The 22,304-nt window shown below is 53.8% G+C and overlaps 1 protein-coding gene and 1 long non-coding RNA gene across 7 annotated transcripts in view; one reads left to right on the top strand and one right to left on the bottom strand.

The window, feature by feature from the left end:
- Positions 1-10,962, top strand: part of LOC135228239 (uncharacterized) — a 67,413-nt gene extending 56,451 nt beyond the window's left edge. For 2 of the 3 annotated variants that reach the window (XR_010318610.1, XR_010318609.1), the window contains exon 4: positions 278-569. This is a non-coding gene — a long non-coding RNA (uncharacterized LOC135228239). Of the gene's footprint in view, positions 1-277; positions 570-10,724 lie in introns of those variants that run through there. The other variant, XR_010318611.1, reaches the window with a different exon arrangement.
- PATZ1 (POZ/BTB and AT hook containing zinc finger 1) lies at positions 557-18,255 on the bottom strand. Of its 4 annotated transcripts, none has more exons than XM_003419194.4 (5): positions 16,967-18,255; positions 15,587-15,650; positions 9,437-9,608; positions 3,422-3,559; positions 557-2,059 (listed from the first exon to the last, which is right to left on the bottom strand). In XM_003419194.4, the coding sequence occupies exons 1-5, from the start codon at positions 18,235-18,237 to the stop codon at positions 1,641-1,643; spliced, it is 2,064 nt and encodes a 687-aa protein (XP_003419242.1). In that variant the 5' UTR covers positions 18,238-18,255; the 3' UTR covers positions 557-1,640. The 4 variants fall into 4 exon arrangements, with proteins under 4 accessions (XP_003419242.1, XP_003419243.1, XP_003419245.1 ...); XM_003419197.4 differs by having other exon boundaries at positions 1,949-2,059; positions 3,422-3,494; XM_003419195.4 differs by lacking the exon at positions 3,422-3,559.
- Between the last annotated feature and the right edge of the window lie 4,049 nt (positions 18,256-22,304).

The raw sequence follows: 22,304 nt of genomic DNA, 5'->3' as shown, positions 1-22,304 counted from the left end.
CCAGGGCAGGGGAGACTCCAACTGCTGAGCTTCTCAGAACCCCTTGGCCATGAGGGTTTTCTCCCTGCCCATAGTCTTCCTTTGGTCCCAGCTGGCCATACTGTTGACTCCCCTCTAATTTCAGGTCTTCTCTCCCAGAGTCCCAACCCTGCCTCCCACCTTCCTGGGCGACCTACTTGCCCCACCTCATAGTTCTCATTATCTGAAGTCATATTTAAATCTGTTTACTTGCTATCTGTCTTCCCATTAAGCTCCACCAGGGTATCTTGTTCTCCAGGGCCTGGAACCACGCCTGACATTCAGCAAGTGAAGACAACAAATAGTATTTGTTGAATGAAGGGATGCTGGCTGGCAGCTAGATCTTCAGGGCGAACCTCCATCTGTCAGTCCTGGTAGATCTGGTGCACGAAGGGGAATCCTCTTGTGTGAGAAGGCTTGTTGTCTGCTTGGGAAGAGAGGTCTCCTGGGATCCTGCCCCACCCTGGATGCAAGACTGTAGGCTGTCCACCCTCTGGGTCCCAAAGACCCTGTCAGCTGAAAAACCAGACTCCAGGAGTAGGTAGAGTAACATACTAACGTTTTTAATACAGTCTAATCAGTTCAATTCACATCATGAGGTCAATCTGGGCTTACTCAAGTGTGGCACACCGAGGTACACAATGTCCCCACCTGCTGGCTTCTCCCATTTTCTGGCTCCCGATAGCATCTAAACCCATACCTCCCTGACCAGACTGGCATTTTTTAAAATTTTGCATAAAACTATCTCTTCCATAGACTTTAAACAATCAACTAGCCAAGTTAATTATGGTACATCTAAACAAGGTTTAATACTAACCCTAACATGTGACTGCGGTTTACAAAGAGCTCTGTATCACCTGGGATAGCTTTCAGTAGCAATTCACTACAACTGGTCCTAAAAAATAATAACAATAATAATAATTAGAGAATTAAAACCCAACAGCAAGTTGAATGGTTAAAATCATGTAAGAACTGGAATTTGGGGTGAGGGTGTCCTCAATAGCTGAGCTTGTCCCAGCAGTGAAATGCTGGCCTCCAAGCAGGGCTCCGGAAAGTCTAGGGCCCTCCAGGCCAAGGCTTGAGCTCAGAGGGACAGACCCTTACCCCATGGTCCATGGGATGCTGTAGGCTTCTGGCTTCCTTAAAAAACAGCTGGGCATCGGTGCTGTGTAAGTGGGTAGAAACCCTACCATGGTTTCTTTTGAGGGATGTGGGAAGGGGAAAGGGGTTAAGGGATTGGAGAAGTGGGAGGGGACCAAAATCATTGAGGTCCCAGAATGCCATGGAGTTGGGTTTGGTTTTGGTGTCACTAAGAATTGAGCACCAACAATTCTAGCTTCTGACCTTTAGAGAAACCAGGATTGATGTTGCCTTGGAGGCCTATGTAGTGTTTTCTGTCCTTGTCCCATACTGGATCTCGCAGACATGCTGCAGAGCATCAGATGAGAATCTATTTCTAAAGACCATTGGGGGACTGGGTGGTGGCGAGGGGAGTGGGGTGACAGGGTGGAGGGGGGCAGTTAAAAACGAATAAAAATCTCTCAGCTACAGAACCCGACGACATCACTTCCCTCCGCATTCACAGCATTTCTCCGCAGTCCCCAGAGGGACACACACATCTCTCATTTCCCCTCAGGCCCCATGGGCTGCTGGTCAACCTCAGGATCTACTAGAGATGATGCAAATGCTGACTGAACTATCTGAAACCCAAAGGACTCGAGGAGAGACATGTTCTGCTGGGGAGAGAAGGGTGAACCGAGGGCAGGGCCCAGGTCTCCTAGGGGGCCCCCAAGAGCCCGGACATGCACCTTCTGGATGTGTTTGTTCAAGTAGGATTTGGAGCGAAAGAAGCTCCCGCATTCAGGGCATGGGTACTTCTTCTCCCCATCGGATTCCATTTTGTTTTTGGGGACTGCCATGTCACAGGAGAAGGAGCCGTTGGTGCTCTGCTTCTCTGGAGTCTTTAGGTCGCTGGCATCTGAGAGGTCACCATAGGAGTCAGAGCTCTCAATCGGATCCTGATGTGAGCATTTCTGGCCTTCTACAAGAAAAACAAAACACAAGGGAGAGATGAGGCCAGGCTTTGGAGATGCTCCCTCCTGGAGGGGTTGTGGAAGGGAGCCGATGGCCAGCCACTGCCTTGGCAGAACCCACGGAGGCTCAGCCGGTCAGTCTGGGAGCCTGGAGTGCCTAGGGGGTGAGACAGCAGGGCCCTGGGGCCGCCAGCCTCCCTCGCTGCGACTCTTCATGCAGGTGCACACGTATTGCTCACCACCATCTCAGCCTGCTTCAAGGAAGGGGGGACATAGAAGGGGCTGCCACTGCTTCTGGCCAGAACTCAAGACCCCGAGCTCCTGGGCGCTCTCCTGGGGGCCTCTGGGGGAAAAATTGCTGCTCTGATGATGCCGAGGGGGATATCAGGGTCTCGCTCCTGAACCAGACTAGCTGCACTCTAGGAAGGCAAAACCAGAGCCGTGAGGGCTTCAACCGGGCAGACCCCATCAATGGCTCAGACAAAAACCAGTCCTTTTCCTCCTGCTGCAAACACAAGCCCTGCCTGGACCACCTGCCTTCTGCCAAAACCCTTCCAGACACAAGGGGCCAGAACACAGAGGTGAAAGCAATTTTGAACAACTCCATAAGCTGTGTGTCTGGGCCTGAGATGGCCCTCACTGCTCCACCTTGCCCAGCCCACATTGGCATCCTCAATCAATCAGTAGCTTCCTGCCTGGGTTCAGTGTGCCATGCCAGGAAGGGAGGTCTGTGATGGGAGCACGGAGCATGCCATCTCTACCATCTGCTGAGCCCCTGGCCTCATCCCTGAGGCAAAAGCAGCTTGAAACACCACAGAACCACCTGAGTCAACAAGTGAAGGTAGGGCCTGGGCAGCTCCCTGCAAACCAGAGTCCCCCATGCATCACACAAACGCAGCCAGTCGCCCTCTACAAAGGGCCGCTCACAGCAACCAACCACCCCTATCACAGGAGAAGCCAGCTGCTGGCTCCCCCACCCACAGGGTCAGAGGAGAAAGCTTTCAAGCCGCAGCTCCACACCATCCTCAAAGGGCGACAGTCAATGGACAGGCACAGACCGACTCGTCATGCAGGGCCCCTTTTCGTGCCCTGGGCAAGGGGCATCCCTGCAGGCCCCGGCTAGTGGGGGCCACCAAGAGCAGGGGAGGAGGGCTGAGGAAGAAGAGGCGCGGCTGGATCTCAGCAAGGCCCTAAAGGCTCACTCACTGCCCTGGAGTGAGACACCCACTGTGACTTTTATCCTGGAGGCCACTGCCACTCAGATTGCTGATCCTCCTGGAGGCAGCCTTCCCGCCTCCCCACGCCCGGCCCAGCGCCCTCACAACACAGTCTGCGCAGAGAAGCAAAGTGCAGAGCAAGGGGTCGCTTGCCTTTGTTGCCATAGGTCCTGGCGCAGTGGAACGCTGCTCCCCCATTCAGGATGGGCTCCTGGTGCCTGGAGACCTGGGGAAGGGGAACACCGTGGTGGGTTTTAACATGGGCCTTTAAGTAGGAGGCAGAGGAGAAACCTAAACAAGACAAAAGGAGATGAGACCCCGCGGCCAGCACACACCTCTCTGCTTCCCCCACGCCTCTCATCTGGCCGCACTGGCTAGCATTCCCGGGTCAGCTGCACCTAGAAGGGGCCCCCTCTTGGCTCAAAAACAGCTCCAACCATGTGAGCCATGTGCTCTGGATACAGTAGGGCAGTGTCCAGGAATCGGCTTCTCTGCAGAGCCTACTCTGCAAGGCTGCAGTGAGGGGCTGGGGCTGGCCACCGTCGTAGGCTGGTCTGAGACCCTGCCTGCCCATCAGGGCCAGGGGGCAAATGCCTCGAGGCTTGCTTGATGCCTCAGGAATGGGTGCTTTGAGTGGATGTCCCATGGCCCCACGCCAGCTGCAAGGACCATGGCTAGAAATGTGATCAGACAAGTACATGGGCTCCAGGGCAGTCACAGAAGTCCAGCAAGCAGAATGCCTACTTAACACTTGTCAAAGTAACTGGACAATAAACCAGATTCTATCTCAGATGGGGTGGAGGCAAGATGAAATCCCAAAGGAACGCCTCCAGGAGTCCCTCTTCTACCTGTTAGGAGGTTTTCTATGATTTTGCCAACTTCCCCACTTTCAGAGTAACTGCCATTTAGTAATTGCTTAGACCTTTTGAAGAACAACAACAAAAATAGGAAGTTATGTTATAGGGGCACAGCCATCTCTTCTTCACGGTTGTCTCTCAGGTTGGGTTTTGGAGCATTCACCAGGTTCTCTTAAGGAAGATGAAACGGGTAATTTCTGTTGGTCTTTATTTTGGGGGAGGAGCAATCCAGCCATCTTGGAGCTGCTCCAGTCAGTTTGAGCCAGGAGATAGCTCAGGCTGGGAAGAAATCTTTGCCCAATTTTCACACCAGCCAGGAGTCTGAAGATGCGGAATCAGGTGGGCAGGAGAAGGATTTCAACTTGGGTTTCAAAGGAAGGAGCTGTGCCACCAAGCCCCACCGTAGTCAAGGGTCACATGTCTTCCGGCGAGAACTGACGCTTTTTAGCTAAGGCCCACTTGGAGCGCCAGCACCCTGACAGTACGCCTTTAGTCCACTCCAGGATCTGCTGACGCCATCGCAATACTTTCATTCCCTTTTAAATTTACAGTTGCAGGGTAACAGTGGGATCCACCGCTACAGGGTCAGAGGCTAGAGAACACTGTGTAATGATGTCCGCATGAAACTTGTTTTATTAAAAACTTTAAAGTGTTAGGCCCTCCTGAATGCCGCCAGAACTGTAATAAATAAGGGTTCACCTTTGGTGAGTGCTGACCGTGTGAGGGGCCCAACACAATGCAGACATTATTCTGTAGACTTCCCATAATGACCGTATAACGCGGGAATTATTATTATTGCCATTTTACAGATGAAGAAATAGGCTTGGTGAGGTGAAATAACTGCAGTCATACACACAACTACTAAGTGCAGAGCCTGGACTCGAATCCAACACCATGTGCCAATAGAACTTGGCGCTTACCCACTGGGGAACTCTTTAATGGCTCCTGTGGCTTGGCCCTGGGCCCTAAAAACATCCCTTGGAGTGTTGTAACCATCATACCCATTTATACTTATGTGTCTCTCTGCCATATTGGTGGGTGAGGGTGGCCTGACAGCAGCACTTGGTGCTAGAAGGAAGTGGAAAACCAAGCAAATCTTCTTGCCTTGCCCGATAACAGGCGCTTCAGAGACCAGACATATGCTGGTCTCTGCTCTGTCTGGCAGAGTGAGTTGTCCTGTGCTGCGATCTGAGTGGCCTGTCTGGGGCCAACCATTTAGGGGGCTGACAGGCTTAAAAGGATCCCATGTTCACATTCCAAAGGGGGAGGCTGTAGTCAGCAACGAGTAGGCAAGTCTAATAATGGGAAAGAGGGTCTCAGTCCTGCCCCTTGGGTCAGCACTGTGGAGACCCTCAAAACCAAGCGGAACCAGGAAGTACTGGCCCTTGGCAACAAGTGGAAGATACGAGCAGTTTCTGATAATACGATGTGGCCACTTTAGAAGAGGATTTTCTTCTTTGTTTTTAATTCCTTGCGGGGCCTCTGAAGCAGTATGAACCCTTTCCCATGATGTGCCAAGGCAGGTCCACTGCAATCAAAGAGGACAGAGTAGAAGCAACAGAAATTATTCAGTTAATTCCTCATGGGGAGAGCGAGTCCAGGAGAATACAACAGATGCTCAACAAATACTTGCTACATTTTCCTGAAACACAGTCTGAGAAACACTTGGCTAGGTCCTCTTGACTCTCCCCAGCTGCAGATTGTACTATCTATAGCAGAACTACATGGGGAGGCGGGGAGGCGTGGATCCACGGATCCACAGCTGCCACTTGAAGCCCAGACTTTAAACACAGAGCAAATCAGCAGCTAAGTGTTAGAATGAAACAGAAGCTGAGTTTCTGAGCAGAACACATCTTTTTAGCCAGACATATTTAGCTGCCATTCTAAACTCACTGGCCCATCTACCGCTGATTCCAAGGTGGCAGCCTGGTCCCAGCATCAGAGCGGTGGAGGTGCCACAGCCCACAGCCCCCCTCCCTTTGGCTCCAGAGACAAAGAAACCCCTCTACTGCATGGACTCCCAGGACAGAATCCTCCAAGGGACTGACTCTCCAACCCTCTGAGGCCACCTGGAGTTTATTACTGAAAGGCTACTGCTCCTTAGTTGCTTTTTCTTGCCTGGTATGCCAGCAATTCACACTCCAGGAGCAAATCCTCCTTTGGCAGGTTCCACACACATGCAAGTGTTGGACTGCTCTCACCTGGTCCAAGCCGTGGCAGGGCCCTACCCAACTGAGTTGTGTTGAAGGGAGACACAAAAGTAGGTCCACGTTAGCTCAGTCTAGGGGAACGGTATGCTGTTCCCCATGTCCATGGTTGGCCCTGGTGACAGCCTGCGCACTTAACCCCCGACTGGGGAGAAGGCTTCCTCTACCTTTTAAGTAGAAGGATGATGTGTCAGTCCAAATGTTATCTCTGTCAATGAGCTACCCCTCTTGCCCACACCAACACATATGCATATATACAAAGATCCTGCTACAGAAATTAAAAAAGGAAGAAAATGATGATCTACAGATCCCTCTCTCCTTCCCACTGCCGAAATCAACTGATTTCCTCAACTTGAAAATGAGGGAGCAAGCTTTTCTAGCCGTAACACCTCCCTCCGCTAATAAATATCTTCCTCTAATGGTATAATCCATGTCCTGACATGCCTCTGGGCAAGGACAAGGTCATCCAGCTTATAAACTTGCATCTGACTCAAGTGCAGGACTTAGGGCAGCAAGATTGCCTCCCCTCTTTCCCATTATTCATGACCAGGGGTTATTTCTGTGTCAAAGACTGAAAAAGATTAAGTAAATTAATACTGAAGGATCTCAGAGGGTACTCTGAAGTTCACTTGATCCAGCCTCAACCAGTTTTGATAAGCTGGCTGACATTTAGCTTTTGCGTAGACCTCATAAAGACAAGAATATTCATTCACTTATTTACGAAGCTCCTACTGTCATCCTACTCTTGGTGACAGGCAGGACAAAGGATGACACAGAGTGCTCTGCATCCTCATCTGATACCTCGATGTCTTTGGTGTTCAGAAGACCCTTGTCCTCCTAGGAAAACTCTTCTTTTTTTTTTTTTGATCTCTTCCTACTTCTACCCAAGGAATGAGGCCAGAGGTAGAATCCTGCTCGTTCTCTTCTGATAAAGACCATGATTGTTTTCCCTTCTTTATGAGTACTCAGGGTGGGGTGAATCAGAGCCCTCTTTTGTCTTCTTGGAAGAATGGGACTTCAACCCAAAGATGTTATCTTGCCATCCGGATCTAGTCCTGGCTTTTCTGAGAAATGGTGGGTTCTGGTTTTACTCTTTTGGATCCCCTGCCCTAGTCATGGAGCCCATTATTGTTGCCCAAGTTCTCTTTATCAGCCTGACAAAAAAAATCCTGATGTATAATAGTTGTTGGCTTTGCCCTACAGCTGTCTCCTAACTGGGTCAACTTTCCCCATAGTTCCCTGCTGCTCTCAGCTCGCCTTTCTTCCTGAACAGATCCCACCAGGGCTATGGTCCTGGCTCTCCCCACCACTTCTCCCCCACTCTGCAATCAGGACTGGACTTTTTCTGAGTTCTGTCATCAGCATCCTCCATTCTCTTTGGTTTCCAGCCTCTGTTCTTTGATCCCGGCTCTTGGGCTGGGAACTTCAACATTGGAAACTCAATAAAACATCTGCTGACGGCATGTGGCGACAGGCTTAGAGTTGTTTAGGGGCACTGTCAGGAAGCCAGATTTGGATGAAGCAAGACAGGAAACTATCTTTTTCTAGGGCTGGGGCAGCCACACTCAAGGTGGTCAGTCCTACAGCCTGGTAACTTCTCCCTGCATGCACAACCCGAATGCTCACTACCTGGAGGAAGCTCCTGCCAGAAATGGGTTCTAGTGACACATCAGAAAACATGACAGATGATTTAAGCTGCTTTTATTACCGCTTCCCTAGTTTCACAGTGGCTTTTCTGGTGATAGGAAGGCAGGGAAACATCAATATCCAGGAGCCTTCAAGACAAATCCCAAGCATACAGTTCCAGGGAGAAACTCAGCCCCAGGCCTCCAAGAACACCCAGCTACTCAGCAGTCTCCCTCTACCAGGGACCTCAGGGCAGCCAGCACAGGCCTCAATGATCCCAGCCAAGGGCTGTTCAGTGTTGTCTGGGTGCAAACCAGATTGTCAGCGAGCCATGTCCCTCCTAACTGTCACAAAGTATAAGGTGTGCAGCATCTTGGGGTTCAGAAAACTTTCACATACATACCTCAGTTCCAGGATCCCCACAATAACCTGTGAGGTGGGCAACATGGCAGGCAAGGAATGTTTTCCACCCCATTTGAGAGATGAACAAACAGGCTCACAAGAGGAAGTGAGGCCACAATATAAAGCCACATAGTGAGGTGAGAGGGGCTAGAACCAAACCTGGGTCCCCTGACTCCTGGTTCAGTACTCAACCCACTAAGCCACACCCCAAATTTTCAGAAACATTGGGACAAGTGTGTCCCTGTAGATAAGGACTTCCCAGCAATGTCCCCAGCCTGGTCAAAGCAAGCACACCATGCAGAAGTATCTTTGTGCCCACCATACATAGCCATCCCGACCTCCTTCAGCACAGATAACAGCACAAGCCTCCTCTACTGACACCACAAGACACAAACCTCCAGCCCTTCCAGTAGCCAACAAAATCCGGCAGAACCTCAGGACAGCCTGGCCTCATCCAACACAACACTGGTGCCAAAGAGTGAGACACGAGCTATACCGACTTTGTCCTCCAGCATGCTCACCTGTTCAGAATACCTTCCACTTTTTCTCATCAAGGCCACAACCTGAGTTTGAGATCTTTTGACCATTTGTACTAGAAAGTTTCTACCCCTTGTTCATCTCCAGATTTGATCCTCTTCCCTGGCTACTGAATTTCATGTGCCAGTGAAGCCTCAAGCAGGACCCCTTCCATTCCACCTCCTGGGACCTAATGACTCCTCCACCACCTTCAGGAGTTCAGAGGTATCTGCAAAATACAGCCATCCTGCCACCTGAGCAGCAGGTGTTTTGTGGGCCCAAGCTTGGGAACAGCACTTTCTCTTCCTGTTCCCACCTGCTGGTCTCTTGCGACCACCCATTCCAAATAGCCCAAGCTTCTTGGGAAGGAAGGGTTGACATACAGCTAGCTGTTTGAGCTGTAGGCAGATGGAAAACTGGTGGTTGGAAGGCATTTATCTTTCAAGGGGAGGGGAGAACCGTGCATAAGAGTCTGAGGCAGGGTGAGCAAGACACCCCCCGGGCCTCCCACACAAGCTCAGGCCCATCCTCTGTAAGTGAAGAAACAGTGGGAAGATTACCTCGGTTACAGATACTGCAGAAGTTGCTGGGCCCCTCACTGTGCTTCTTCAGGTGATCTGCCATGTATGCTGCCCGCAAGTACTTCCCACACACTTGGCAGGGCACCTTGTCTTCGTGACAGGCCAGGTGGGAGCGCAGACGGTCTCGGGTGGCAAAAGAGGCATTGCAGGTCTGAGGGCAGAAAGGAAAAAAACCAAATGAGGCAAAATCCACCAATCCGCCCAACTCTCCACCTAGCACACCATGAAGCAAAACCATCCTGGCCATGATGTGGGCCCCCTTTGTAGAGACAGCTTTAGAGCATGGCCCAAACTGTCTACCCGGAATGCCAAGTGGCTGCTCTTATTTCCCATGATGGGACACCTGAGTTGAAATCACTGGTTCCAAATGGTTACCACAAACATGTCAGAACATGGCAACCTAAGTTCTATACTCCTCTATAAGAAGAGTGATCAATGTCTTCATTCTCAAACATGAAAAATGGACTTTAAGAGCACTGGCTATAAGAGAATTTACAGGTGAGCTACTGGCATATTGACAGACCAGTCCTCCTGGTTTCTATCCTTAGGCTCTCCCTAGTTGCTTTATATAGAGATTTCAATTTATTCACTTTATTCAAAAGTGACGTTAGTTTTGGCCACAGGGAGATGGAAAGGCAAGACAAAGCATAGAGCTAGCTCATCATGATATTCACATGAGTTTGTACCGAAAAGCTGCCTATAAAATGATAGTGTCAATTTTGTTAACTTTAGAGTTAACAGAAAGAATGAAGGCCAGAAGCTTTTGGGCGCATCTGTGGAAAGTTAAGCTGGTACTCATGAGGATGCTGATGCTACCCTGCCCTGATGGACCACTCACTCTGGGCCAGGCAGGTACCAACTACGCTAAGCATTTTAAAGGCACTTAGCTCATGCAATCCTTCCTTACAGCAGCCCGCTGAGGAGGCAGGCTGCGTTATCAGCCTCCGAGAGAGCATGGCCAGAGAAGGCTGTGGCGTAAGCACTCATTCACAGCCAGTCCCCAAGGCTAGATAGTTCAGGATCTGAGGTCAGCAGCCTGAGAAGGCAGTACCAGCTCACTGGGCATGTCCTGTACCTGAGGACCAGACACAGCATTGGTCATTGATCTCTCCAGATACCTCTTCCTCAGTTGAGGCTCACAAAAGCACCTCAGCCTTGGGGTCACAGAATATCAGACCCTCAGGAGAAGAATCTGGTGACTTTCATGCTGTACTGAGGTTCTAGTCAAGTTTGACATGTTTCTTTTTGTGTGTTTACTTTTTTAAAGCTGTAAGAGCAAGTACTGTTCACCTTTAGGTGAGTTATAGACTGAATGTTAACCCACTGGAGATGCACCACCCTGTTAACCTGCTAGAATGGAGCTGCTCCTGCTGCCTGTTTAACAGAAGCAGATCCTGAGATCTTGAGGTAAGTGAACACTGTCACCACGTACAAATGTTTATCTCCTTACAGTACAGTCACAGCAAGAAATAAACACAGCAAGGCTGTGGGGACAGAGGCACCACTGTTACTACCTGAATCCAGAATGTCTGTGCTTTCTTTCTCTAAGGAAGTGTTACAAATTTGAATAGGCCAATTTATACCAACGAAATACTGTTTTACCCTTTTTATATGTTGAGTTTCTTTGTTTTATAAATGAGAAAGCTAAGTTTAGAAAGTCGTTTGTCCAAAGCACAGATGGCTACCGGAGGAAGCAGCAGGCCGTTACTCTACCAGTCGTCCCTGTTTAGAGTTGTACAAACTGAGGCCCTGAAAGGGTATGGAGCAGCTAGGATGCAGACTGGCCTGTTCTCTTGCCATCTACATTCAGTGGAGGTACTTGTTTCAGGTGAGTGACAAGTTCCGATACCTTTTAGCACCGTGTACTCAGTAGCCATTTCATTAGCAGCCACGCCTCTCCTGGCAGGAGAAGGTGATAGGATCTGTGCAGGGAACTGCAACACTTAGGTGATTCAGAAAGCATCATGGACACTTGGTCTCATGGTCATAGGTTGGCCCTACCTCAGGGGCCTTGTGACCCAAAGTCAGGTCACAGTGGGGGCAAGCAGAATCTTCCACCCAATCCATCAGCTTGTGAACCAGAGGAAGGGCTGCCATAAATGCCCTCGGGAGAGAGGGGTGCACTTGTTGATTCACCCACATACAGAGCCGGCTTCACCAGCCAGTGACTGAGGACCACCCCTCCATCGGTCAGAGGGACCAAATATGGATCCAGTGAAAGAAAACAGGCTGAGGGCACACATTCAGGATTCCTTTCCCACAGTCCCGAGGAAAGGGGACTACTGTGGGGATATGAAAGAGATGCTTGTTATTCTCACCAGCCTTCTTTAGGGATCTGTCCTCAAAAGGCTTTGTCTATCATACTAAGCTATCTAAAGATGATGGACAGCCAAACTTCAGTTATCCACAAGTGGATTACCCATTTGGGGGATTAGCTAAGCAGAATTAAAATCCTAGACTGAGCTGGCTTCCCCACTCCTCCCATTGATTATCCGACAAGGAATGAAAGCCAACTTTTGCCTGAGCAAACATAATTAGGCATGTAAATCTGCTGCTAGAGAAAAAAAAAAAACAAAAACAGAAATCTTCACTGTGTTACAAAGCCAAACTGAAGTGACTGTTGGCTCCTCTGTGCCAGAAGTGGCCCTCTGCTGCTGAAGTCCCTAAGACTTCCCGGGGAAACTGTGAAGGCATGAGTCCAAGTCTAGGCTGCCAGAAGTTCAGACAACACAGGACATGAAAGAGCCTGGTCACTTGGCCCAGGAGATGGAACAGAGAGAAAAGAGGCAGCTGAGAGACAGAACGCAGAGGGAACACCCAGAAGTTCCAGGCTGGAGCCACTCGGGAGAAAAGCGTCCCTGTCCTGGAGACAGAAGACAGAGCCCCTGCTGGGGGGAGAGTGGGCCAGTGGTACACAAGGGGCTGCCCTGCTCCCTCCCAGGTAACCATGCTGTTGCTGGATGCTCACCTCTGGTCACCACTCAACACTGATCCCCAGCCATGCTCCCTCCCCTCCCCTGCCACTTGCCCTATCCCAGACTTCCTAAAGGCTGGACCAGCTTAGGATTGGGGCCCAGCTGGTACTGGTACACTAGTGTACACCCGACTCTTGGTGGTGGTAGAAGTCTGGCACCCTCAGGGGCTTCAGTAGCCTTTCCTACAGCCCTGGAGGTTTAGCTCCATGCATGGGCTTTGCTGGGTCCCTTAAGGGTATCAGATCCCTTTTTCCCACTTCATTCCTTCTCTAATGAGTTGTTCCTCCAGTTAAAACCACCCAAGAAGTGGGGCCACTGGAAACAAGGGGAGAGGTCTGAGCTGCTCTAGCCTCAGTTTCAGGCTGGGCTCCAAATGGGGGAGACGTCCCAGCCCACTGAACCCATAAACTCAGCCGTGCCTGGGGCATCTCGGCTGGGCCCAGCAAGGGAAGAAGACTCCAGCCCAAGGAGAGGCTGTATGTATGTCACTGCCCAGCCCCAAGCTTCCTACTCCTCAGTTCAGATGGCCTTTCACTCAAGCTGTGGCACCTGTCTGTGTAACTGGCCCCTTCCACGCTCTGCACTAATGTCCACACAGCAGCAGAAGGGCTGAGAAGTACGCCCATGCCCAGCTCTGCCAGTGGCCCCAGGAACCAACTCCCAGAGAGCCCTCTACCTCTGATGCTTTCAGAATATCGCACCATGCAAAACAGATGCCACTTCTGTTTAATTAAGCCCAGGCACACCTGGCTAGACAGCCCAGTGCAGAGAGCCAGCACGTCTTCCCCTCGGGGTGAAGTTCTGGCTACAGGGCTGGAGGTGGGCCCACGGGTCTGTGAGTGTGCACTGGAGGTGGAGCAGGAACAGGCTCGTACACCAAGGGACAGTGATGTCAGTGTTATGACACAGACCAAGGACAAAACACACAAAGCCTCAAATGTTAGAATGAAAACTTTTATCATCACTCCTGTTCTCCCGGCGGAGCCTGCAGGGCTAAAGGGCACACCAGTGGGATCCAAGGGTCTACATCTGCTTTATCAGCCCCATATAAAGCTACTGGTTAGTCTAGTTCCTGAGCAGACCTGCTAATAAACCTTAAAATCACAGAAATCTAATATACTAGCCAGAAATTAAAGCAGGACCCGTCTGAGTGAGCAGGGACGAGGGCAACATGGGTGACCCCATTGGAGTTGTACCAGAGTCTTCTCTGGAAGCAGATTCACTCCCCAGGGTCGGGGGTTAGCCAGGCCCCATTCTACAAACCCCATGCCTTATGGGAGGTAATGCCAGGGTCGGGGAACAGATAAGCCAGTGGCTTAGTTCTCACAAAAGCACCAACCTCTAAAATCACCCAGGCAAGTACAGATGCCTAGGCGTATCATCTGTTAAAGGGGAGAAAAAAAAGGCAAGATAGCCCAGAAAGAAACCCGGAGGCTGTAGGAGGATCCAGAAAGGAGCTCCTTGCGCTCCCATCTCGGAGCCCTGAGGTGGAAAGGCCCCAGATCATCCAGGGAGGGACTGGGCATGGTGGGCAGGGACCACCCTGCTGGCCTTTCCCAAAGCAGGGGTCTCAGGCCAACCACCATTCCTGCTCCCCTCCACAGGAAGCCCTCTCCGGGACGGCCCAGGCTAGCCTACGGGCCACTGGGCAAAGGCCCTGCCACCCTCTGGGGCGGTCCAGCCCTGCCTCAGATATCCTGGTGGGGCTGGGCAGAAGAGAGGGCTGCTGGAGTGTGCTGGGCCCAGGTTTTCAAGGGCTGGGAATGATTTTTTTAGAGAAAGGGAAAAGGCGGTGTCAGGAACCGAATGGGACGACCTCCACAAAGCAGGCTGGGCAAAGTCCCATGATGGCAGGTCGCTAGGAAGAGGTTCCAGGGGCGGCAGGCCGCTGCTGCTCCCAACCCACACCTGGAAAAAGGGCAGAGAGTGCAGGTTACCCCCCCAGGCCACTGGGCACAGCCCCACTGCCCTCTGGACTCCTCCTACTCTGCCTCAACTACTCAGCACATTACCTGGGACAGTCAGAATGTGCTCCACATTGGGAGAATCACAGAGAGAGAAAAAGCAGCAAGGCAAAGACAGATCCCAGCCAGCCCACCCCTGGGTCAGCCTCTGTCTTCTCATTCTCCTCTGGGGAGGCTGCCTGGTCTGGTATCTGTGAACACTGTCCTCACCTGGCCCCTGGGACTCTGCCCTACCTACAGCACATCCCTCCCTCCCAACAAGTCTCACTGAGCCCTCCCCTCTGGCCACCAAGAGGGGAAGGAGAAACACGGTGTCCTATCAAAGGCTGTTGTGAGCTCCCCACCACCTCCCTGTTGTCTCCCCCTCAAATGGCGGGAACTTGGCACAGGAGAGGGGAGCGAACCAAGGAGAAAACAAAGGTGTATCTGCCATCCATACAGGAATGCTCAATGGGCAGGAGAGGAAATTCAAGTTTCTGAGCACCAGCAGGAACTCCAGATACTGTTCAAGCAGACAAAGGGGGGAGAGCCCGGCCTAGCCTTCCCTACAAGCTGCTACAGAGAAGACAGCTGGCAAGAAGAGAAGACCTTGCTCTCTGGCCCTCCAGAAATGCTGGCTGTTGGGACACACAGCTAGGGATGGTTTAAACAGGTGCCAATGCTCACACTGGGCCCACCCGCTCCCCCACCACCCTTTGTGCCCTTAAGCTGAGGGAAGCCAGAGGACCTCCAACTCAGGTCAGCCTGCCTGTCAGATGAAAGGAAGACTCTGACAACAGAGTTATTGGCTAGAGCATAAGAAGCCCTTTACAAACCCTTCCCTCCAGTTGTGGGTCCCTGGATACTGCTGGGGAGTCATTGCCCCCAGAGTGACATGTGTGCAGTATGGCCCGCCAGCCAAGGAGCCGGCAAACACCAGGAAAGTAGAGCCAAGCAGGAGACTGAAGGCGGAGTGGGAACCAGAACTAAGCAACCAGGAACACTGGGGAGTGGGGGTAGGGGGCGGGAGCTGGGGGGAAGAACAAAGGATGAGAGCTGACGGAGGGACAGCAGGAGGTGTGCAAAGCAGTGGTCAATCAGCCGGCCCCTGGCACACAAGGCCCCCGGCACACACATCAGTTGCTCTTAGCCGCAGCTGTAAGAACAGCGGCATCCTCCTTTAGCCCTTCTCTGCCCAGCCCAGCCCCTACCTGACACTTGTGAGGCCGCTCAGAAGTGTGCACCTGCTTGATATGTCCATTCAAGTGATCAGGCCTGGAAGAGAGAACCAAGAGACTTTAAACCTTGGAAGAGAAGGCCAGACTTGGCCAGAAGCTCCCCACCCCCAACTCAAGCACACACACTGCCAGAGAGGTCTCTCCCCACCCAGCTCTGGCTCCCACAGGCCCCACCAGGTCTCTCTGCCCTGGTTTTCTCCAGGCGAGGAGTGGAGGGAAATGAGCATTTGCCTCTGACCTTGCCTGTCTACCTCCTTCTTCTCCCCAAACCACAAACTCAGTGATTTCTGGGATCAGAGACAGGGCGGCCTTGCTGCAGCCTTTACAGGAGGGGGTGGGTGTGATTCATTGTCCAGGACTAAAGCCCCTTAGAAACTCCGCGTTCCCCTCCCCCAGCCTCTCCCACCACAGCAACCAATGAATGTCACTCAGATGGAATTTAGTCCCCAGAGGCCACGAGATGGAGCTTAAGTCCCCAGCTGGGCTGGTAAACCAGATGCCCTCCCCGGGCAGGTGGGCAGGGACTGCCTGACCGGTAGGACTGGTTCCTGGTTGGGGCCCCTCTGAGGGAGTTCTCCATCCCCAGCTTCACATACACAAGCTCCTCAGGATCCAGACAAGTTAAAACCAGCCTTTTATTCTGAATATTTTCTGAGAGAGAAACCAAACAATCCTCTGCTCCCAAACAAGTCCTCAGTTCCCCACCAGGCTTACTAAAAAGTGAATTTAAAAAGAGATCCTGCCCCTCTTCTCCCTGCCCTGAGGACATAAAGGGGACCTGTGGGTTCAGTGAGGCTCTGGAGGCGAAAGGTCCCAACAGATATAGATCTTGGCACGAAGAAGAGCCTCTGGGAGTTTCCTCGTGCCCTGATCCCAGGAGGCTGAGATGTGAGGCTGGAGTCTCTGTGCTGGGGGGCTTGGTGTGGCCAGAGTGAAGATGCGCTTGTCCCAGTCCTTCCCTCGTCAGCCATTCATGCTGGGAGTAGCTGGAGGAGCCCAGCCTCCCGCCCCCAGACAGGGCCCCACGCCTGGTGCCGGAAACACAAAGAGAGCCCAGGGAGAAGAATGGCGAGGCCTGGTGGCTGTGGCCTGAGGAATCCAGCCCTTTCCCACAGGCCCTGAGGAGAGGTAGTGGGGGGGCACACCTAGTGCCAGAAAACTTCCCTGAGGAAAAAGAAAGCAGCTCTTGGCAGCACCATCTCAAAATTGGGACCTTTAAAACACTCTCCCCAAACCTGACATGGCCCTGTAAGGTCTAGTGATCCCCAAAGTCCCACACCGCCAGATCTTGGCAAGGAGCTGTCCTACAAGCCAAGAAGAGGCCAAGCCATGGGCTGGGGCACCTTTCCTCACCTGGAGAAGCCTTTCCCACAGCTCTGGCAGATGTAGGGCTTGCCCACGGACCCGTCATGGGACCGCACATGGTAGGACATGCGATCTTTCCTCTTGAACCTAAGTCCACACACGGGGCAAGAGTAGGGCTTCTCCCCAGAGTGGGAGAGCTTATGCCGGTTGAGATGGTACACGTCTCGGAAGATCTTGCCACAAATCTCACAGGCCACCTGCTTCCGGGTCCGGCTCCTCTTACGGGGGCCATCAGGATCCTCAGAGATGGGTAGCCCATTCTCGCCCAGCCTTGGAGGAGGAAGATCAATGTAGCCCAGCTGGAGGCTGGTGACGCCGTGCTGTGCCTCGTGCTGCCGGAGACGGTTGGCATCAGTGAACACCTTTCCACACAGGCCACATGGAAGGATGCCTGCCTCCCTCAGGCCCCCTGGGGAGCCAAACATTGAGTCCAACAGGTTGGCCTTCCTTGGGCGGCCCCGGCCTCGTTTGCCAGTCAGGGGAGGGGCACTGGATGCCACGTTGGGGAATGGGGAAGTTAGCAATTGGGGGGATAAAGGTCCAGCCACCATGGGCAATCGATCCACCCCAGGTAACACAGGCAGAGAGGACTGGCTTGCAATGGCTGCACCTGCCGCCCGGGCTGCCTCCTCCTCGGGCTGCATGCTGCCCGCAATGCCATTGCTGTTGGCTGCCAAGGCTGCCCCATTGGTCATGTCCAAAGGGAAGCCCAAGTCCGAGGTCCCAGGCGGGCGGAAAAGCATGATGTCAGCCCGAGCAGGGGGCACCAAGATCTGCACGTTGGACTGTTTGATGACTTCCTGGCAGATCTCGATGACCGACCTCATCAGCAGGAACTTGGCGGCCGTCATAAGCTCAGGGAAGCTCTCCAGGCGCACCACGATGCGGGAAGTGTAGGCAAAGTCCAGGATGTCCCCGAACACCTTGGAGCTGATGGTATGCATCTCCAGCTCACGGCTGTCCCCGGCCCCGCCGCCGGGCCCCGCCGCCGCGCCCCCCACGTCGGTGGGACCGCCGTCAGCAGCTCCACTGTCGCCCAACTGGGCGCTGAACACGGACTCAAAGTACTCGCTGCAGGCGGCCAGCACGGCGCGGTGAGCTGGGAAGCTCTCGTCGCCCACACGCAGGAGCACGTCGCAGAAGCGCCCGCCGTTTTTGCGCTGCTGGTTAAGGTTGTGCAGCATCTCGGTGCTGTGCCTGCTCACCTGGTAGGTGTAGCAGCCCGACGGGCCGCAAGAAGCGTCGTTCACTCGCTCCATAGCCGCCGCCCCCTCCCCACTAGCCGGGCCGCGGCACCTGCCCGCCCCCCTCCCTTCCCTAAGGCAGCGAGAAGCGGGGTGTAACAGACGTATCTACACTCTCCACACGTGCCGGCCCCGGACTCTGTGGTATCGCAGGTGCGCCGAATGCACACACCCCCTGCCCAAATAGGACTGTCTAGACCGTGGGGCGCACCACCCCCCACATTGCCGCCCCCAGGCTGACTCGATCGCGCGCTTCTCTTTCCTCCCTGACCGCCCGCCTCCCTTTCTCGGTCTACCTTCCGGGGGGTAAGCGAGAGAAGAGGTGGCGCCCCTCCTGCAAACGCGCCTGCCACCTCCCCTCCCTCCCGCCAGGCGGCGCCGGCGCGCAGCCAAAAGGAGCGCGCGCGGGGAGATGAGGAGGAGGGGTCGGCCGCACAAGCGCGCGCGCGCGCCGCGGCTTTTCCCGGGCCCGCTGGGGGCGCGCGCTGCGTCCCCTGCAAAGCGCGAGCCGGGGCGGGGGCGCCGGAGCGGAGGAAACAAAAGGCGAAGGCGGCGGCGGGGCGTGCGCGGGGGCGGTGGCGCGAACCAGTCCCGGAGCCCGGCGGGCGGTGGCGGCAGCGGCGGCTGGAGCGGGAGGGCAGGCGGCGGCGGGGTGGGCCCTTCCCCGGGCCGGGCGAAGGCGGCGGCGGAGCGGAGGCGCTGCGGCCCCGGGCTCCGTGTGTTCGGAGCGGAGGAAAGATGGCAGCGGCTGCACTTCCTCTTGCACTTTCACCCCTGGGGGGAGGAGAAGGAGGGGGCGATACCAACAACACCCCCCCTCTCGCTTGCAGGAAAAAAAAAAAACGGCAAGCTCGGCTTGGGGGCCCCCGGCGCCCCTGGCCGTGCACGTGCGTGCCCGGATCCTTGGCCCGGGCCGCCCCGCACGGCAAACTTTCCACTTTCTTTGTGCCGAGCGCCCCCCCCTCACCCAACCTAGGATGCACGTCCCCCCGTCTCTATTTATACAACCCCCCCTCGTAGCTCACTCCCCCCTGCTTCCTGCCCCCCCTCCTCACTCCCCAGCTCCGCCAATGCTAGCGCAGGCTGAGCCCCCGTCCGCCCCCGCCTCCGCACCCCGCCCGCAGGGCCGGGGGCTGCAGTTCCAGCCCCCCCCCCCACGACCAATGCAAACGAAGCGCGGAGCCAGCAAACCAGCTCCCACTGGCTTTCCCCTCCCCGCCGACAGTGGCGGCGAGCGGCCCGGAGGGGGGCTGGGGTTGGAAAGCCTGGCCCCCCAGCCTGTGATGCGCACCCGCAGGCCGAGCTGGCGTCGGGCACCCCTCGGAGCCTCCTTTTGATGCTCGAGATCCCCAGAAGTCGCCTGCGACCGCCTCCCGGCTATCAGCTCGGGGTCCTGGCCGGGGGCCGGCTGACCCTACGAAGCTGCTTCATCCCGCGCGCTAACCGAGCCGAAGGGGCTGCGCGCTCGGGAGAGCTGGAGAGAAGCCAGCGTCCAGCCTGTCCCCCAAACCACTGCTTTGTGCCCTGGGGAGCAGGAAGTCACCAGCTCAGGGAGGCGACTAGATAGGGGCGAGGGCGATGGACAAGAGCAGGGATCCCAGCGCGCCAAGCAGCCCCCTAAGTAGGGGTATCGAAGGGCCAGGAGCACCATCGGGCCTCCCCAGGCCCAGAGCATCCCTAGTCCCCACAGCCCCGCGAGACGCCGAGCGCTCAGGCCCCCGGCCCCGCGGGTAGGCCTGGGCGCTTTGTCCCCGGCCGGCCTGGGTATGCTGCTCTGTGCGGGCTGGACGCCGCGGTTCGCCCGCCAGGGAAGCGCTGGCGGCCGGCGCTGGGCGGCCAGTTCGGATCCCCGGGCTGCAGGCGTCGCGTGTGCGAGCGGGAAGTTCCCACAGTTGCAAAGAGGGAGCGAAGTGCGTGTTCCAAACTTTCCACGGTTCCAAACTGAGCGCTTCCATTAAGAGAAGCAGTATGCGAGGAAAGGCATTCTGGGTATTAGTATGCAAATGCACCGCCTGGCTTCCAGCTCCGCCCGGGAGCCCCAGCGCCGCGCGCCTAGCTCGCGCCGGGCCACGCGCGCCTCGGGGTTTCCGGGCGTGGCACCGCGGGAGGACTGGAGTTCGAATCCGAGACTGCGGGATCTAGTTATGTACCCTGACGCCAGTTCCTTGGTCTTTCTGAGCTTCAGTTAAACTGAGTCAGTTTCCTAACTTATGTCTCCAGAGCGCGTATTTCTGGACAAGTTCTGTGTCCTTACACACCTCTGCCCTCTTTAGGGCGTAATAGCTGCCAAATGCCCGTTGGAAAGAATGAATGAGTCCTAAAGATCTGAGGAAAGTTCCCTGGACCGGGAGTCAGGAGATCTGTGTTCTAATAGCCCAAATTCACTGTGACCTCCCTGAGCCACAGTTTTCGCGGGCAGATTCCGGGCCCCAGCGATTTTTGTGTTGAGAGTGCTACTGGGAGCAGCCGCAAAGAATGAGGAAAGGGATCGACTCAACGGCAATGGGTTGTATATAGGATCCTTCCAAGATAGGTATGGATATTCTTATTCTCCCGCTGAAGGAACTGAGGAAGGTGAGTGACTTGCTCAAGACTACACAGATAATGGTGGAGCCGGGCTTCCAACCCGGGAGCCTTTCTCACTGTGCCCCTTTCTCACCTGTGGCTTCTGAAGCCCCTCAATGCTCCACGTGCGCCAAGACCCGACCTACCCTCGATCTGCCGTGCAGCGTGCTTGACTGGCTTCATTCCTGAGGGTTGACCCTGTGCATAGGGGCTTAGGACCATCACCCAAAGTGCTCTGAGGTGAACAGGAAAGATGCATCAGCCCTGTTTCGTGGATTGGAAGACTGAAGCTCAGGGATCCCGAGTGAGTGGGTCAGGATCCCACCGTGGGGAAGGGGCCAGAGACAGGTTCAGACCCTAATGCTGACCCCAATCCGTAGCTTTTTCCTGCATATCGCTTTGGCAGTGGTCTCTCAACTCCATCCGTAACAGGGCCCTCAGTCCTACCCATTGTCTCTTGGTCTCCGAGATATCCATTCTGTAACTCAGGCTATAAGACAGGCTTGCAGAGCACGTGTTTTTGTTTTGCTTTTTTTTTTTTAACTGAAGTGAAACTCAAATAACAAAATTAGCCGTTTTAAAGTGCGTTTCAGTAGCACTGAGCACATTCACAGTATTGTGCCATCACTACCTCTATCAAGTTCCACAACACCCTAAAAGAAAAACCCCTTACCCATTAAGTAGTCACTCCCCACTCCCCACTCCCCACCTGTCTGCTTGCTGTTTCTATGGATTTACCTGCTTTGGATATTTCACAGAAATGGAATCATGCAATATGTGACCTTTTTGAGTCCGGGTTCCTTCACTCAGCATAATGTTTTTGAGGCTCATCCGTGTTGCAGCATGTATCAAAACTTCATTCCTTTTTTGTGTCTGAATAATAATTCGTTGTATGTGTGTACCACATTTTTCTTTTTCCATTCATTCATTGGTAAACATTTGGGTCGTTTCCATCTTTTGGCTATTGTGAATAGGGCTGCTATGAACACTCGTATACAAGTATATGTTCGAGTATTTTCAGTTGTTTTGAATATATACCTGGGAGTGGAATTGCTGGGTCATATGGTAATTCTATGTTTAACTTTTTGAGGAACCACCAAACTTTCCCACAAAGGCTGCACCGTTTTACATGCCCACCATGCATACCCTTTTATAATTTTAAAGCTGGCCAAACCTCCCATTTTGATGAGCATGCGGAGGCCCAGAGAGTTTAAGTAGCTTGTCCGAGATCACGCAGAATGGTCTGCACTAGAACCAGGCGTTCCTGATTGCCTAGCTCTCTACCCATTAAGTGCCTCCCACCTACCTTCTAAGACCCAGATGACCTGTTCTGAGCATTCATTGATTGATTTGACAAACCTGTCTGATGAATGACTAAGCTAATCGTATTTATGAAGCTCCTCCTTTTGTTTCAAATTCTGTTGACAGAACCCTTACCCACCGCCATGTTTCCAGTGTCCAGGCCACACACTGAAAAGATGCAGCGCTCACAATCCCTGCATCTGTCTTCTGCTGCT

This window comes from Loxodonta africana, chromosome 19 (assembly GCF_030014295.1).
Source record: "Loxodonta africana isolate mLoxAfr1 chromosome 19, mLoxAfr1.hap2, whole genome shotgun sequence".
NCBI lineage: Eukaryota > Metazoa > Chordata > Mammalia > Proboscidea > Elephantidae > Loxodonta > Loxodonta africana.
This window is presented reverse-complemented; position numbering and strand designations above follow the sequence as displayed.

Coding starts and splice junctions, on each gene's coding strand:
- PATZ1 (XM_003419194.4), bottom strand. CDS start 18,237: ATGGAGCGAGTGAACGACGCTTCTTGCGGCCCGTCGGGCTGCTACACC. Junction 15,651..16,966: donor TGTGGGAAAGGCTTCTCCAG/GTGAGGAAAGGT, acceptor TCTCTCTTCCAG/GCCTGATCACTTGAATGGAC. Junction 9,609..15,586: donor AGCGGCCTCACAAGTGTCAG/GTAGGGGCTGGG, acceptor TTCTGCCCTCAG/ACCTGCAATGCCTCTTTTGC.